Raw genomic sequence first — 16,595 nt, 5'->3', positions numbered from 1 at the left:
ATTTCCTATAATTCAAAATAGCTGCTCAAGCAGTTAAAAATAATTTTAAGAGGACATCTGATGATCAACAGCTAAAAAAATCACTTCAAACCATTATACTTAACCCCACTCAAGCCCTGAGGAGATACAACATTTAAAACTGGCCAGGGCTTGCCAGGACTAAAGCCACATCTCTTTCAAGACTGCTGGTTTTCACCAGTGCAAATAAAAACTTTACTGGAAAAAGACAACTTCCACAACTCCGTGTTGAAACACTGCCAAGTAGAAACACAGCAGGTCACACTGAGAAACTAAATAATATTTTTGATGAAGCTAAATGATTTTGAGGATTGCAGTAGCCTCTATATACACACAGGACTGACCAATGCAAAAGGTATTAGTCATGTGGAGAAATAATAAAACAAGTCCTAGAAGAAGGGTTTTTTATAGCACACAAAATAGTTTAACTATATGGAGTGCAAATAGAACAGCTGTTCAGCACTACTTAGGTATAATTTCCATAAAACACCTGATTTTGTTATCTGTGAAGTGTTTGTAATTGAGTCAAAAAAATCTTTATACCATATTCGAGCACAGAATTTACCTTCTCACAAATTACAAAACTAAGCTAGGTTTTATGCTTAAAAAATAACTAACTCAATAACTCCCCACTGAATATTAGGGTAGAAAAATATTTTGCTAACTATCAGAGTGGTACAGCTTCAGTTACAGGATAGCTACTCCCTTAGTTCATGATTCCTGCACAGTTCATTATATCAAGTCATGCTATTTGCTCAGCAGGACACAAGAGGACACATGAAAAGGCACCTGACTCTTGGTGCAATTTTAGAGATGTAGCATGTCAGGGATCTGAATGACTGAAGAAAAACAGACACTGGATAAAAATACTAGAAAATCTTTCTTCTTTAATGCCCAGCACTCCTTACAACAGAACTCGTATAACAAGATAACATCTCCTCTCTAGTCAGATCAGACCTTGGAGCCTGAATGCTAAAACAGGATGAGGAAACACTACAGATCCTTCCTTTTATCAAGCCTGTAATGTCACACAAAACTGAATTGTGTCCTATGATTTATTTTTATGCATTTAGTGTCTCTAGAGGGTCCCACATTTTGTCCTGTAATAAGACACGTCCTTAAAATGCAGCTTGACACCTGCCAAAAATTTGGCGTAACTACAAAATGATGATTAATAGAATGCTGAGTAGCTGAGTAGTATGTTTCGACACTTCCTATAAAGACATAAGGCCTGAAAAAGCAGTAAAAAAAGAGATGTAACAAGTGATTCTTCTCAGATACCTAACAGAAAAAAACATCAAATGTCATCACTTAAATCTGAAATCACAATGAACCTGACCAATCTTCCCAAGCAATTTTTTGGCACCAAACAATGCTGACTGACAATATGTAGGAAGCCAAATTTACAGCATTAACACTACAACACAAAAATGAAACTAAAATGAACGGAAGAATAAACACATGAAAGGGCTGCAAGGCAAAAATGTTATGGAAAATATCTACTTAATTTCCACACTGCACATTTTACCTACACAGAGATAGGATATTTCGTCACCCAGGATTGTTTATTTTCAAAATAAATAGGCTGGTCTTCCACTACCCTTAACACTGAGCCAGGACTGGTCATTCCACAGACCCCACTGTTAACTTGCATTATCAAAACTGTGGCACTGCTTTATTTGAAATGAAGGAGTATATAATATGGAAGAAATGTGAATTATCTCACTGCTGGAGAGCTACATAGCCAAAGATGAAAGTGTCACAATGCCTTGCTGTTAATTCCACGTTACGAGAAACAATTAGGTTCCTATTTTAGAGCTATTAACTTCTCTAGCCACAACACACACAATTAAGCACTTTCTAAGTGATTCTGATAATGACTAAATAATCCTTTTTTTTATGTAATATTAACACACATATTTATGTAGTATCTATATATTCAAGCTAAGGATGCCATCAAAGGAGCGTAATTAAAACCTTATTGCTGAGACAACTATCTCATGATTTAGTAAGACATGCACTCTAAGTTCACATCCAGATTCATATCCTTTCTATTCCATTCTCATCCACAATCACAGAATACTTCCTTTGATTTTATCTTTGCACACAAAAACCCTCAGTTCTTATGTCTTCGAACATAAATTTAGAAGGAGGTATATTGCATGCCTTCTTCCCTGCTTCCATGAAACAAGCAAGCAAACCAACTGCCATAAAAATGCAAGAGGAAGGAAAATAGGCTGTCCATACCAAGTGAAATTTAGTATTTCAGAACAACCTAAATTATTGCTTTAGAAGCTAATAGCTACAAGTGTGTAAACATACCTTCTTCTCAGACATAAGAAACTTATAAAGACAGCACCATACATGATTTACAGTAAGCTTCAATTGTGAAATACATAAACCTCACTGAAATTTTCAGTGCTGTGGCATTATGCTAATTTTACAATTGGGCTGTTCAAAATAATTTAATTGAACTTGCAAAGGACTAAAAATTACTGTGTAATGTTGAATATCTGCACCATAAAAATGTACGTAAAATCCCATATAACAAAATATTTCTTTTTAAAAAAGCAATAACATATGAAAGAGAGATTTTGGAAGAGTTCATTCCCCAAGTAATTCCAGTTTCATAAGAAGCTACTGCCGTCATTTAGTATTGCACATCAGTATAGCCAAGCATTTCAAGAACAACCATAAAAAAATCTAGGCTAAGGTGCATTCCAGAAGCAACTCTCAAGCAAAGACTGACAGTACTGTTAGAAAAGAGAACAACTAAGTAAATTAGGGAAATGGTAATACAGACAAAAAATATACACAATTGTCTAATCTGATGTTGTGTGTTAACTGTAAAAACTGCTAATCAAATTTCTGTTAACACTACCAATTAACTGATTCAAAGCCTTTGCAACTGTCAGCTCCTGTGTATCAGTAGGTGTCTCTTATTTCCCTGCAGATCATGTCTTCCAGTTTCTTTTTACCATTTCCTTTGGACATTAAATGGGTTTAAGCATATACATTAAAACTGGGCTAAGGCTGAAACAATTACTAGTTTACTGTTGAATTATATGCATTCTGTATCAACCAACTCTCTTTAGAAAATAAATTGACTTTAACAGCCACAATTTAGCCCAAGTTTTCATACTACATTTAGTGTCGATAAATACAACAACCTACTGTATTAAAAATTACCTTGTCTATTTACTTCATTCTGAAGCAGCTCTTCCATTGCCTCTTCTTCAGCAATATCTAATGGAGTGTCTCCTTCACTATTTACAGCTCCTACATGTGCTCCTTGACTAATTAAATACCTGCCAATAGACAAAGAAAAAAAGCCTGTAAATAACACAACAAAGCTAATTAAAAATAAATAAATAAAAAAATAGCAGCCACTAGGATATCATATGCACACATACAATTAACAGAAACATTTATATTGCATGTAAGTACAAACCCTTTTGACTGTCTGCAACCTATGAATACCCCTACGCCTTTTCATCCTAATGCCCAGTAATACAAATAGCCTTCTGGTCTTCAGTTTGCCACAAAGACTACTGACATACCTGGAAGAACTGAAAGAAGAAAATGGCTAGATAATGATCAAAAGTGATGACAAGGTGAACAGGGATGGAACCACCAATTCTCACGACCTCCTCTTACTCAGCCACTTTTCCTATAACTCACAAATTCAGTGGCACATAATGTTTCTACTCCTGATCTCTTTGGCAGCTTCTTAAATGAATAAAAACAAAACCACATCTCCTTCTAAGTATTCATAAAGTCAGTTTTTGGTGGGTAAGGAGGCAAAGGGGAGAAAGAAAACTGTACTTTACACATTTCAATCCCACTATGTTTTCTTATTTAATGTGTTACTGTCTCAGGAGTCAAGAGCCCAAAATTCTTAATCCCTAATTATATCAAAGGATCAATTCCAAAAATAGGTCACAAAAGTATTATATTATTTAGCTGTATTCAACCAGAAGCCTATGAAGTTATTTTTAAGCTACAGTTAATGAACAATTAAAATTGGTCAACAGAGTCATGCAGTTTCTCACATAATATTTCCATTTACCTAAAAAATTCAATACTTTGAGCCATGACAGGGTCAAGACAAGCAAAAAGCTGCAAACACAGCCTCCTGCCTTGCACAGCTTAATTCGTATTTTCCATATATCTGAGCAAAAAAAAAAAATTAAAAAAATCAGGATATACTGAAGAATCCAGCATCCATCATAACAGGTGTATGAAATAAAAAGTGCTTTCCTACCTTCACTATTACAGAATGCCAAATTATTCAGAAGACAATCACAAAATTAACCCAACACTAATACAAGTGCTTTGAAATACTTTATTACTGCTTAACTTCTGCCAATTAATTATCATCCTAGATAGCCGGAATCTGTTATCTTTAATCAGTAACTCAGAATCAAATACTCTCATATATCTGTGTTTTTTAATGTATGACCTAAATAGCACTTATTACTAAATCTCTATAATTACATCAAGAAGTGGTAAGAACTAGTATATCACAAAATGAAAACTAATTCCCAGAAATGCAAGCATTATCTCCTGGCATATGCATCATCAGTTGCCACCAACAACCTTGATACTGGTATATCATGTTGGTTTTACACTGTTCTTCTTGAAAGGGTGCTGTGCTCCCACTCTGACCTCTCTCATTTTAAAGGACTGAACTTCTGCAAGAATGAAAAACCAGTACAGAGGAACGTTTCTCAACAATCCTAGTTGTATTAACAGTGAAACAGCCCCCCAGATCAAAGATCAGATAATTGCTATGCAGATGTTTGCTAAACAGGCAGAAACAGCAGTGGGGAAATCAAATTTTTCACAAATCCAAAATCAACCACTTACAAAAATATGTTTATTAAAAAAATCCAACTGAACATTCATGTTCTTTCAATGTTTACATTCTACGACAGAAAGGAAAAAACTATTTTTTTATGTATTTACACATAATACCTCTAGCAGGAAATTAAACCACTTCTGTAAGGAAAATACATATCTCACTGAAGCAGTTGTATTTGGTCAACTGGGTCAATAATTTATAATTATGATAAAAGAAGGAATGCATAAAAAAGTGTAGGTAATGAATAAAAGGCTAGCATAGCATTTTAAAGACTTACTGCTATAGATGGACAACTTCACGATCAATTGATCCTTTAAAGCAGACTTCAAAATGAAGCTGCTTACAGATCAAAATCAGATCAGCAGTGCTAAGGGATTAGTAGGGTTGGAGAAGTAGAGTTATCTGATTTTCCTTTTGCAGGTGCTTACAGGGCTTTGGTTTTCCTGGGTCAGCAAATGAAGGATAGGTGAACTTGCTCCGAGTTCACAGGATTTAAAGGGATGGAAGTCACACAACAAAGATGAAAGGCAGCACACACCTTGCCAAAGAAATGACAACACTTTTCCAACCTTCCTTCAGCCACTCCAACTAGGCCTCTCTGCTGCCATCCCTCTCAAAAAATTAACAGTGATCCCCTTGAATAAATTAAGTGAAAGAACATTGAGAAAAATGAGAAGATTTTGCTGTTTACATAAGAATTATTTCTCAAATTAATTGTATTGCAAACTAAATGTTAATTAAAACTTATAGCATGACTTCAAATAGGAGTGTATTTGACATTTCAGTTATCCTGGTACCATAGACTAAAATCTTCACATGCAACAGTGCATTATTGTTTGTAGGCATGTATGCATATATTAAGACTTCTATGTTTTGGGAAAAAAACCCAAACAACGTATACAAACAACAGCTTGTATTTTACCTTTTTAAAGCAGATGTTACCTTCATCTTGAAATTTCATCTTTCTAAAGCAAACAAACATAATCTAACTTCATTACCTTGACAGATATTTAATTTATACAGCTACATGTATGCAGTGAAAAGGAAATTGAAGTAGTGTAATAAAATGTCTAGAACCATGCCTTTTGACACCATGTCTAGAAAAAGGTCCTTTATGTAATTTTGGAAGCAGTAAAAAAGTGAAAACATGAAAGATTTCCATCATCTCCTACTAAACCTTTTGGTATAGCAATTGAGTTTGCATGTTTTGAAATTCACCTGTTCAAAAATAGTCATGTTCAACAGACAGCTACAGAAGAATAATTCAGAAAATCTAGTGATAATCTATATAATGTATTGGAAGGTGTTCATTCTAAATCTAAATAGATGACAAGGAAACAGTAGTTTGATTCAAACCACACTCTTTTACTGAGTTAAAGCTTTCAAGTGTTAACACTGAAGCTAAAGGTACAGCTTTTAGACTCTTGTGGTCTAAATATAGAGAACTGTTAAGTATCCTAGGAATACTAGGAGAGACAAAAGCAGCAAAAGATAAGAAAATAATTCCTGATACTTTTGTCCTGATATTTCCATGACAAGGATTATGCAGCCTGGGTAAGACTGGAAGAACAAGTTTGCTTTTCAATACCATTGTTTTATGAAGGCAAAAATACTTCTAATTGAGATGTTTTCCTATTAGGAGTCACTGCTGTATATTCCTCAATAGCTGTTGAAAACTGAAATTAACTACTTGAAAAAAACTGCAGACATTTCTTTTTCTAGAATTATTATGAAACATAGATACTCTCCTACCCTTTCAGAAAAAATACATTTTTATATCACAAATAAAGGGCTGGAATCTCAGTATATCTGAGACAATACAAACTAACCTTCTGAGATTACTCTACAAAAGCTGAACAGTCCACACCGAAACCAATCCCAGGAACTGGAAATAAAAAATTTTAACTAGCAACATGGCCTACATTATGAAAAATCCCCCCCCAAAATCCCAAACCAATAAAAAACCCTTACAACTGAATTTTGTGTGTGCGTACATCTGTTAATAAAATGCATATATAGACAAAAAGACAGGAAAACACCTCTCTCTGAAGACACTTTGTATACAGAGTCATATCTCTGAATTTAGAACTTAAGAATCTGGAAGATGCTACAACTTGGATAACAGCATACACTGCAGATAGCATTTTCATATTATTTATCTCAGCACCAGAAAGAGGGGCATATGTTTACATTGGAACCTTGGCCCAGTTCACAGTATCTGGAAACAAGTTTGCAAAGTTATTACAGATATAATTAACTTGAAGTACTGGCTGAACCCGAAGGTCACCAGAAGGGTGGCAAGTGCAGGGGAAGGGCAGAGAAGCGCCCCTTGAACTGATTCAGTTCATTACAAAGTGCTTACAGAGCTCATTGGAGACTCACTAGTACAAACAAGTGGTCCCATCAGACTGCTCAGAAGACTAGACAGCAGTTCCTTACTCCTACAATGATGAGAGGGTCCTGCCTAAAAAAAAAAAGTTACATATACATTTTAAATAAACATGCTCAGTGTGTCCTTCCTGGGAAACATGTCCTAATTGCTAGTGGGGGCCCCAGCTAACAGCACAACTGGTCTGCCAAGAAGTTTTAACTAATTAGCTAACATTTAAGATTTCAGCTAAACCCAGATGGTTTAAAAAAAAATCCATACATGGTGGAGTTCAAATTAATTCCATTAATATCTTAACTGAATGATAATATCTTAACTGAATGATAATAGGGAACCAGAGACTAAAAAAGTATCACTGTATTCATGCAGCTGTGTAAACCCTCATTTGAAGAAACAATGAAAAAAATTAAAAACTGATGTTTTTGGAATAGGTACTTCAATTGCCTTTTCAAAAATAAAAAGTACCAATGCACTTTTAAAAGTACATCTTTGTAAAACATTCATATAACTGATAAGAATACATTTATAACTCTGGCCAAACAATTAGATTGTCAAGAGACACTTAACAAATAAAAAAAATAAAATTTTAACATTGCTATTTCCAATTTTTGTTAAAGTTGAAGTACACAAACTGTAAAACCTGATCATTCTCTGACCTTCTATTGCTTTAAATGTTTGGGAATATTTCTCAAAATATTTTCTAACTGTAAAATAGTTCCACTCTGATTTCCTAACAATGTTGTTATTATGTCAGACAAGGTAGAAATGTTACCTCAAGATTACATGTCATTTCCAAATGCAGTTTTACTTTGGTCTGGTTTTATCCATTTGGGTTTTTTTGGTATTTAACTGTCAGCAAAAAATAACACTTAAAGTCCCAGTAAGCAAAGGTGTACATACCTGTATGGACAACATATTGAAAGATAGGATTATAGCTTCTATGTGATTCTTGAATTATAAGGATACACTTCTCAAAACAAGATATTGAAGAAAAGATTGGTCTTTTTATTTTTCTTGAATGTCTTAAAATAATACAAACATGAAGCAAATCCAGTAGCAATAGAGTACCATTATGCTAAATACTGTGGTACACACTATAAATATGCCCTCTTGGCAGTGGGCAAGTGCCATGGAAAACACACAGTTGGCTGCATAGGTATGAACAGCCAGTGTACAGCCACCCCTCGATCAGCCCCTCATGCACCCTCACAATGTTATACTCACCTTTGAACATGTAATTCACACCCCAGATAAATGTAATGATAAAAAGCCACAACTTCACGGTTTTGGAAACCCATGTTGTAATCCCTATAAGCATTCTGTGGAGAGTGTTACAATGTGTGCAAGGCGGGGCAGGCGATGGCAGGTCTCGGAGCCCTGTCTGCCTGGGCAGGGACCCCTCACACAGCACCCGCTCTGCACCATGGGAGGACTCTCCTCTCCCCCTTGAGAGACATCCTACAGGTAACTTTCCTCAACCTCCTTTCTCCACAGCCCAGGTACTAGTGCGGCTCTCTCTTCTGAATCTATGATTTATAAAAGAAAACAAAGGTTCCAAATTCAGCATTGGAATCGAAGCTGTAGCGATTTAAGTGGGCCTAGAATCCTTTCTCCTGCATGATTTTAAGACCAAAGGAGAACAAATCAAATGACATGAAAAACAAAGTCAAACCCACAGGGATGTCTTATTCAGGCACTCTAAAAAATGCCATCCCACACTGTCAGTCACTGCTGTGCTTCAACATTCTGTCTCCGAACATTTAAAACTGAACAGAGACTGGCACAAGAAAGACAGGCTTCTGTGATGGCATTTAAATTTAAATCAAATAATGAAAAAATTCAGGCATTTTTAAGGTTATGCTGCTTTGCAAAATCCAGAAGACTTTCACTCACATCTTTTTCTTCTGAAAAAAGAATGCTGCAGTGCATTCTAAAAAAGAATGCTTCCCCTATGAGCAGTAGCTATGCAAAACACCAAGTTAAATCAGACCAATTAGGGTTATTTGGCATAACTAGACAATTATTTATCCTGAAATACATGAGTGACGATTTTAAGACAGCTAATATCAGCAAGACACCAGAGGTAAATTTATAATTTCCTCTTGCAGAACCCAAGAATTTCTGATAGCTGGAGATGCTTAAAAAAAAAGTAACAAAAAATAGTTGAGAAACAAATGGCCAAAAGATTTTAAGCAAATAGAAGGAGACATTTATTTTCAGTTTTCATCAGGATAATCCAGACTAAAGCATATATCATTTTTTCCAAATAATTAAGCAGTCTGCAAAGACTTTTTTATGTCCTTCAATATGCAACAGGTCTTGCAGATAGCATCAAATCCAACTTCTGATTCTCTCTCGTAAAGCTCTCATGAAGACATCTCTGACACACATCTTTGCTTCATAATTGTCAAATATTCCCAAAGCTATCAAAGTAGTGAAAAAAACAAACAAAAAGTCTTCCTATGTAAATAGTACTTTTCTATCACTTCTAAAATATTGTACCTATATAAAAAACATATTTATGATTATGAAGCCAATATTCCAAAACATAGCGACACCACTGAATTTTGCATAGTTGGCTGTTCCCAGCCTCCACTGCAACTTGCATGCACAAGGAAGCACACTAAGTAGAATCCCATCTGCCTTTCTTCTTGGTATGCAGGAGCATAAAGGAAACAGTGTAGATAACAGTATCTGCTTAGTTTTAGTCCCCTTGTGTTCCAAGAAACCTCTGAAAGAAGCCAGCTCTAGAAATATTTATATGTAGGTGGCCAGCTACATACTGCAAAGATGTAACAGAAAAAATTCCTACTTGCAGCCTCTGAAAAGCAACTAAGCCTTCATATTTTACCTTCTACACATAGAGGGAAAGACATTTAAGAGGTGACAGAGCAACGTTTCGGTGAAAAGAAACACTGAATAAAGAAAGTAAAGTAGAAAACACAGAGAAAGCCATATAGGAAACCTATGGCATATTTATTAAAAAAAATAAACAAACAACAAACCAAAAACCAACCAACCACAAAAAAACCCAAACAAACCAGCACCCAAGAAAAACCAGAAGTGGAGCCTGGCATTGCCAGGAGGAATATAGGGCAAAAATTTCTGCAGGAATGAAATGAAGCAAAAGAAGTATTTTTAAAGTGCATATCAAATGTTATTTTAATGAACATCATTTCATGAACAAGTGTTCATTTTGAAGTTTGCAGCATATTGTGCAAAAGTGAAGGCTGAGTGTGAAAAATGTCTCGTGCAGCTGCAGAGGTCATACTGTAACTCCAGCTGACAACACTATGCTTGGAATGTTTTCCCATAGCAAGTTTCCAAGCATTTGTGGCAATTTACAGAACTGTCATCAAGATGAACAATTTGGATTGAGTTACACTGGTTGAGAAGAAAAGGTAACAGCAGCATGGAGGCAGAAGAGGAGAAAGGAGAAGAAAGACCATGCTGCTTCCTACTTTCCTCAGCTAACAAGAGTTGATCCTTCCTGAAGCTCACTATCCCTCCTGCCTTCTGCCAAAAGCAGCATTGCTATATTTGGGTACAGTAGCATCAAAAATAATGATTTAACCAGTTGATTTCTATTTCAGCAGAAGTTATGAGTATGGACCTCACAGGCTTGTTTTTCTCCAACAGCCACGTGCTCACATTTATATCAGAAAAAATTAAACCGAGATAATTCTTTTCCTGTGTTAAACAGATCTTAGCATATACATAACTACTACATTACAGAACTTATTTGTAATTATATGACATAATAATATAGTAAGCAGACCTCTCTGCAAAGGAACATTACTATCACAGGGCAGTTTCTAGCATCACTCTGTAGTACTGAACTTAGTCTGACCCCTTCTTAGATACCAGCAATCTGTACTTCATAGCAATTGTTTACATGTTCAGTCCTCTGAATTTCCTTGAAATCACTCCTCTTCCAAATCAAAGTCCTACTCTTCATTCTAATTTGATAAGTAGTATCTTTTCTGAAATAGAGGTTTCAAATAATTCAATTTTTATACTTTTTTCCTGTCATATCCACTGTTTATAGAAAACCCTCACATTTCTGTGATGTAGTATCTGAATTGTACCCACATAACTCACTTTCATCAATGCACAGCAACCCTTATGTGTCTAGAGATATCATGGCTACATCTACATGCATTTTAGAGGAATTCAAATATCTTTTATCCTGCCTCAGTCAGGGATAAGACTAGAAAAACAGTTGCAGATTAGGATCATTTGCACTGAAATGATGTAGTTTAGGATAGCCAACAAAAGACATGGCTTTAAGACAGGATAAGTAGGTCATAAATTGCTTTAGTGTCACTAGAAAGTCTACTGTATGTGTTAGAATAGGGTCAAACTCACAACAGAGAAAACCACTCAAGTAAAAGCCGGAAGAAAATAAAAAGTGAGATGGACAGAGGTGACAATCTATACCACAACCTTGTTTTCTCCTAGAAAACAATCCTCAAAACCAACTTTACCACAAATTAAATTATTCTTATATCAGATAACTCAATGAATACTACATTCAGTGGTCAACAGTACTAATAATTCCATAGATTCCACAGTCTACAGAGAATCTATCACCACCTCTGTCATATAGCAATTTTGAATTGGTTGATGAGGGTCTCATGTGTGACAGTATGCCATACTCACCAAGCCTTTGTGCAATTCAGAACTTGGTTGCTCTTGTATCTATCTAGAGCTGTTCTCCTATGTTCTAGCCCTAAATAGAAAATAGGAACTTACTGGTGGCAATGGGCAGTTACAAGCTATCAGACAGCAAGGACCTGAGTGTTGTTTCTTGTGAGTCTATCCAAGCTCTCAAGTTTCCGTATCTATCACACTTCTGTATGTTTTCTCTTCCATATGTACCACCTTCAACTTCAGAATTCAGATGTAAGAATTCTACTCTAAATTGTTCTCGGGATACCAATAAAATCAAAGTTTTGTGAGAAAGAAGTAAGACCTCTCCTATTTCACTTCTCAAAACAGGATGTTTTTTTAGACATCACCTCCATTTTCAAATTCTTTTTCAGCCAAAAATTAAGAGGGTTCTGAGCATTACAATGGGCAACAGTCCCTTGACCTTTCATTAGACTGAATTAACTGCTAAACTGTATTAAAAGAAAAAAAGATATTTTCCATTAAATAGTTTTCCTGACGAAGATATCTCTGAACTTAACTATTACATTTACCCTTAGAAGAACAAGAACGCTTAGTAAATACTAATACACTAACTAAATACACTAAAAATATTTAGTCAAAAGTAGAGATGCACACAGTAATCCAGTCTGAAAGAAGGCAGCTATAGACCACAAACTTCATGTATTCTACAGTGACCAGCTCTCCATGACTCCGACACTTCACCATCAACCTTAACAATTACATTAGTATTTCATTATTCTTAGGACATATGTATATGCAGCAAAAACATGCTGGAAACAGGACACTGCCACAGTACATCTTCATAAAAGGAAATGCCAACTGATACTATCTCACTGATCTTCTCCTAGTCTGTCCACTCTTTTATCTAACAGAATTTAGCTTTATCCCTGCAGATAACTGATACAAGTCTGGAGAAGGAGGAACTTTTATGTTGCACAGAGCACCACACTTTTGACTGGGGGGAGAGGACACTAGGGGACATGTTTTTTCCCTATCTGTTTTTCCAGAAAGAAGGCAGCAAATGGAAATTAACTAAAACAATCTTCTAAAGTCTGCAGTGACCTTTTAACAGCTCTTAAAACAAACACTGCAACTTTACCAATATCAACTTGTAATAGTCAGTCATTCTTCTAGAAGAGCTGTTTTTCCTTGGCTGGGAATATATCTTTCCCTGGTTTTATTCTGTCATATGGTATGTTTTATCCTTCTGAAGTCCTCATTTTCTTGAGTGGGTTGTATGATATTTCATCTTTGCTTGCTTTTCCTTTTAATTCTACACCTCCAGTTAACATTTCCTAGTATTCAAATAAAACATTTTGGATCCTGACAAAAACATCCCTTTACCTTATAGCATCTCTTTAAGACCAATCCCCATACAAGTTTGTATCATCAGTTTGCCTGGGGTGCACTTCAGACCACAAGCTTTACCTTGTCATACAAAAACACAAATTTCTGATTATTCTCCAAACATACATTTCTGAATGTATCACTAGTAATATCACTTCCTACTCACTTAATTAAAACTGTAACTTGGAACCAAGCTGAAGGAGATAGGAGCCATCCCTGACATTTTTATTACTGTGCTTTGCCTAAGTAATGTTTTGCTCTTTAGGATTAAAATGGGTTACAGAAAAAGAGTTTAGATTAAAAACTCATTAGTAAGAAACAGCTTCAGATGATCAAATTATTGATACCTTGAGAGAAAATGCATTAAAAACTTCTGCTTTGAAACACACTTTGCGGCACCAACACCCTCAGATATCATGAAAGACCACTGAACAGTACCAAGTGGTTCAGGCTCACGAGGTGTGAGATGAAGCATGGGACTCCACTACTGAACAGGCAGCCCTACTCAGCCAGGCTTCCGATCAGAAGTACAAGATATGTCTGAAAAGCAGCTTAGACTTTTTTTTTTTTTTTACCTGTATATCTATGCCAAGTGCTGCTGGCAAGCCAGGTCAGCTCAGTGATCCAAAAGAGTATAAAGCCTCCAAAGCCCCTGAAGGCTATTCTTATGCCTATCGTTCCCACACTGTTGTGCGATCATTAGATAACGCAAGAGGGAAGGTGGAGGAGGCAAAACCAAGGGTGGAAGTGAGTATCTATCTGTTTCTGCAATAGTCTCAAGTTAGATCACTCTAATCATGTTGTCAACTCCACTGAATTCTCTTGACTAGCTGTTGCCAGGTGAGCACTGGTCTTGTACCACAGGCAGGAATCACTACCGGACAGCACCCACAGCAGTCCCCCCCATGGCAATTAGAGCTGTAAAAAAACCACTTATCACTGAACATCTAGATATCCAACTATAGGTTTGCAGGACTGTCTCAGACAGAACATCTAGATATCCAACTACAGGTTTGCAGGATTGTCTCAGAGTCCTCTGTCTATCAGACAAGGATCACTCATTTAGCATAATGGACTGTTACTAAAATAGGGAGATCCTGGGACAATGGTTTGCAAAGGCTTCAGCAAACAAGTTTGTCTGGGTTCACTTTCAGGTGTCTGGAGTCTGGAAAAACAGATGGGCGTCAGCAGCAAGCCTGTGGTTACATACAAGCCTTTTAAAGTCTGCTTTAAATATTAGGGAAAGGAGGGGATATACAATATAGGAAGCTTTGGGCAGAAAGGAAAAGTGAGTGAGCTGTGTTTTACAGCAGCAGAGTTGGTCAAACTACTATTCTCTTCTTAAATAAATTCATTGAGGAGACTCTGAACTTGAGATGTTTTTCTGTTTATGACTGTAATCATATGCTTCAGCCTTTAAAACCTCTTAAATAAAGGAGGTGTATTTTGAAACCGTGTTAAGTCTTAGGATTTGTATGGGTATCAAACTACAGGTATCAAACATGCTTCTCAAACATAAAAGCTACTATACAGAGTCAGTATCCAGTTGACACCTAGCCGTCTCGAGACATAAGATCTCCAAGGAGAATAAAAGCAGAGCAAATACATACTACTTCTCATATAATATCTTTCCAGCTACCTCCATGGACTTTCTCAATCAGACTCCATTTATATGCATGTATTCCGCATTAGTACTTTTTTAATGTATCCACCCTCCATGGATTTATCGTCCCTTGAACCCATGAGGAATTTTAGTATCTACAACAATGTCTGTCAAACTGTTGTACTATCTACTACATGAAGGTATGAAAATGCTATTCCTCCTTCAGCAGACATCTCTCTCCCGCTCTGGTTTTTGGGATTTTTTTGCAACAAAACTGTAACTGTCACTGACTTTATGTTAGTTTTGAAAAACACTTTTCTTACACTTCTCAGAAGGTGCAACTTTCATTCTGGGTAGAATTGAAAAGCATTCCTATTTAAGTAGTATGACTGTACAGTAGCCACTGAACAGTTGCAAACAAGGTTCAAAATACATCAACTGCACACTCACAACTAAGCATCCTACAAAGCCCACAAGAAAATGATTTTTAACACAAATTTCAATTATTGAACAAAATAGAAATTTTTACTACTTCAGATTTATTCCAATCTGATGCAATACACAGCAGAGAGAAATAAAAAAAGTAAGCATTTAAAAAGTATTTCTTAAACGCCACTTTGCACTATTTTCCCCTCCCCTACTACTTTTTTTTTCATTCAAAAAGTTATTTGTTTATTCTCTGATAGTGAAATATTATAGAAACTTTTCAACTGTAGAAGATATCAATCAGATAAAATAATTATACATAAGGAAAGAGTCATACAAAGGTGAATTTAAGGGTCTTACCCATTAAATACCATCTTAAAGAACGCATACAAAATTTCTGTTCAAGTCCTCCTTTCCTTAAGTTTCTTTTCACATAACTATAATTTTACAAAGCAGTTCATGTTGACACCTTAATTCACACTAACAAATTAGTGAAAAAAAAGCTCATTTGGATAAAGCTTTCCAAAGCTTTAAAAATAATGGAGAACAGAAAAGAGAACATACTATACAAAATCCACCTGTTATGGCAATGTTGAAGAATTTTGATTTAAAACGTATTTATATTACAATTACTTGTAAGGTGACTTACATAATCATAAACTAGATGAACAGCAAACTAATTTGACAATTCTAAAATTAAAGTGTTCCAAGAATTTCCAGTAAGCTGAAACACTCCCAGCATTTACAGATGTCAGAAACAACAGGAACAGTTGTCTTTCAATTTTACTTTTACAGCACACCTCCCCCTTTGCAAGCAGCTGACACTTTGTTACACATCAAACTGTTCTCTACTGCATTTCACTTGAAGTGGCCTTCTGTAAGACAAACATTCCTTAAAGTGGAAGATGCATTTTTTTAGAAGAGACAGGAAGCATATTCAAGAGAAGATGGGTATTCTGAAGGAGCAGAAAACTGAAATGACACGGGAGGTACTGCTGGAAGAAGCTGTCAGAGTGGTGAACACAGTGCAGGATAACAGGAACAGGGAATACACCTGCAATGACAAGCCCACTGACCAGACAGTACAGAGCAAAATAAAATCCCAACAAGTGGGAGGCCATGCCACAAATTCAGCCCACTAGTAACTAGCATGGGACCAAGGCAAAAACATTGCTGAAGTGGTGGCTCCCTGAGATATCCAGTTTTTTTCAGAGAAGCTCACTACCACCTCCATATTCTGTACTTCTCGCAGATCTCCAGCACATGGGTGCACT

At 36.0% G+C, this 16,595-nt stretch overlaps 1 protein-coding gene across 2 annotated transcripts in view; it reads right to left on the bottom strand.

Annotated features, from left to right (window-relative positions):
- Window positions 1-16,595, bottom strand: part of PPP1R12A (protein phosphatase 1 regulatory subunit 12A) — a 113,253-nt gene that overhangs the window by 48,507 nt on the left and 48,151 nt on the right. For both annotated transcript variants that reach the window (XM_014248945.2, XM_005519385.3), the window contains exon 3: window positions 3,208-3,326. In XM_014248945.2, the coding sequence (XP_014104420.1) occupies window positions 3,208-3,326 (119 nt within the window). The remainder of the gene's footprint in view (window positions 1-3,207; window positions 3,327-16,595) is intronic.

This window comes from Pseudopodoces humilis, chromosome 5, assembly GCF_049639895.1.
Source record: "Pseudopodoces humilis isolate 2021_Gansu_Grassland_sample_001 chromosome 5, ASM4963989v1, whole genome shotgun sequence".
Classification (NCBI taxonomy): domain Eukaryota; kingdom Metazoa; phylum Chordata; class Aves; order Passeriformes; family Paridae; genus Pseudopodoces; species Pseudopodoces humilis.
This window is presented reverse-complemented; position numbering and strand designations above follow the sequence as displayed.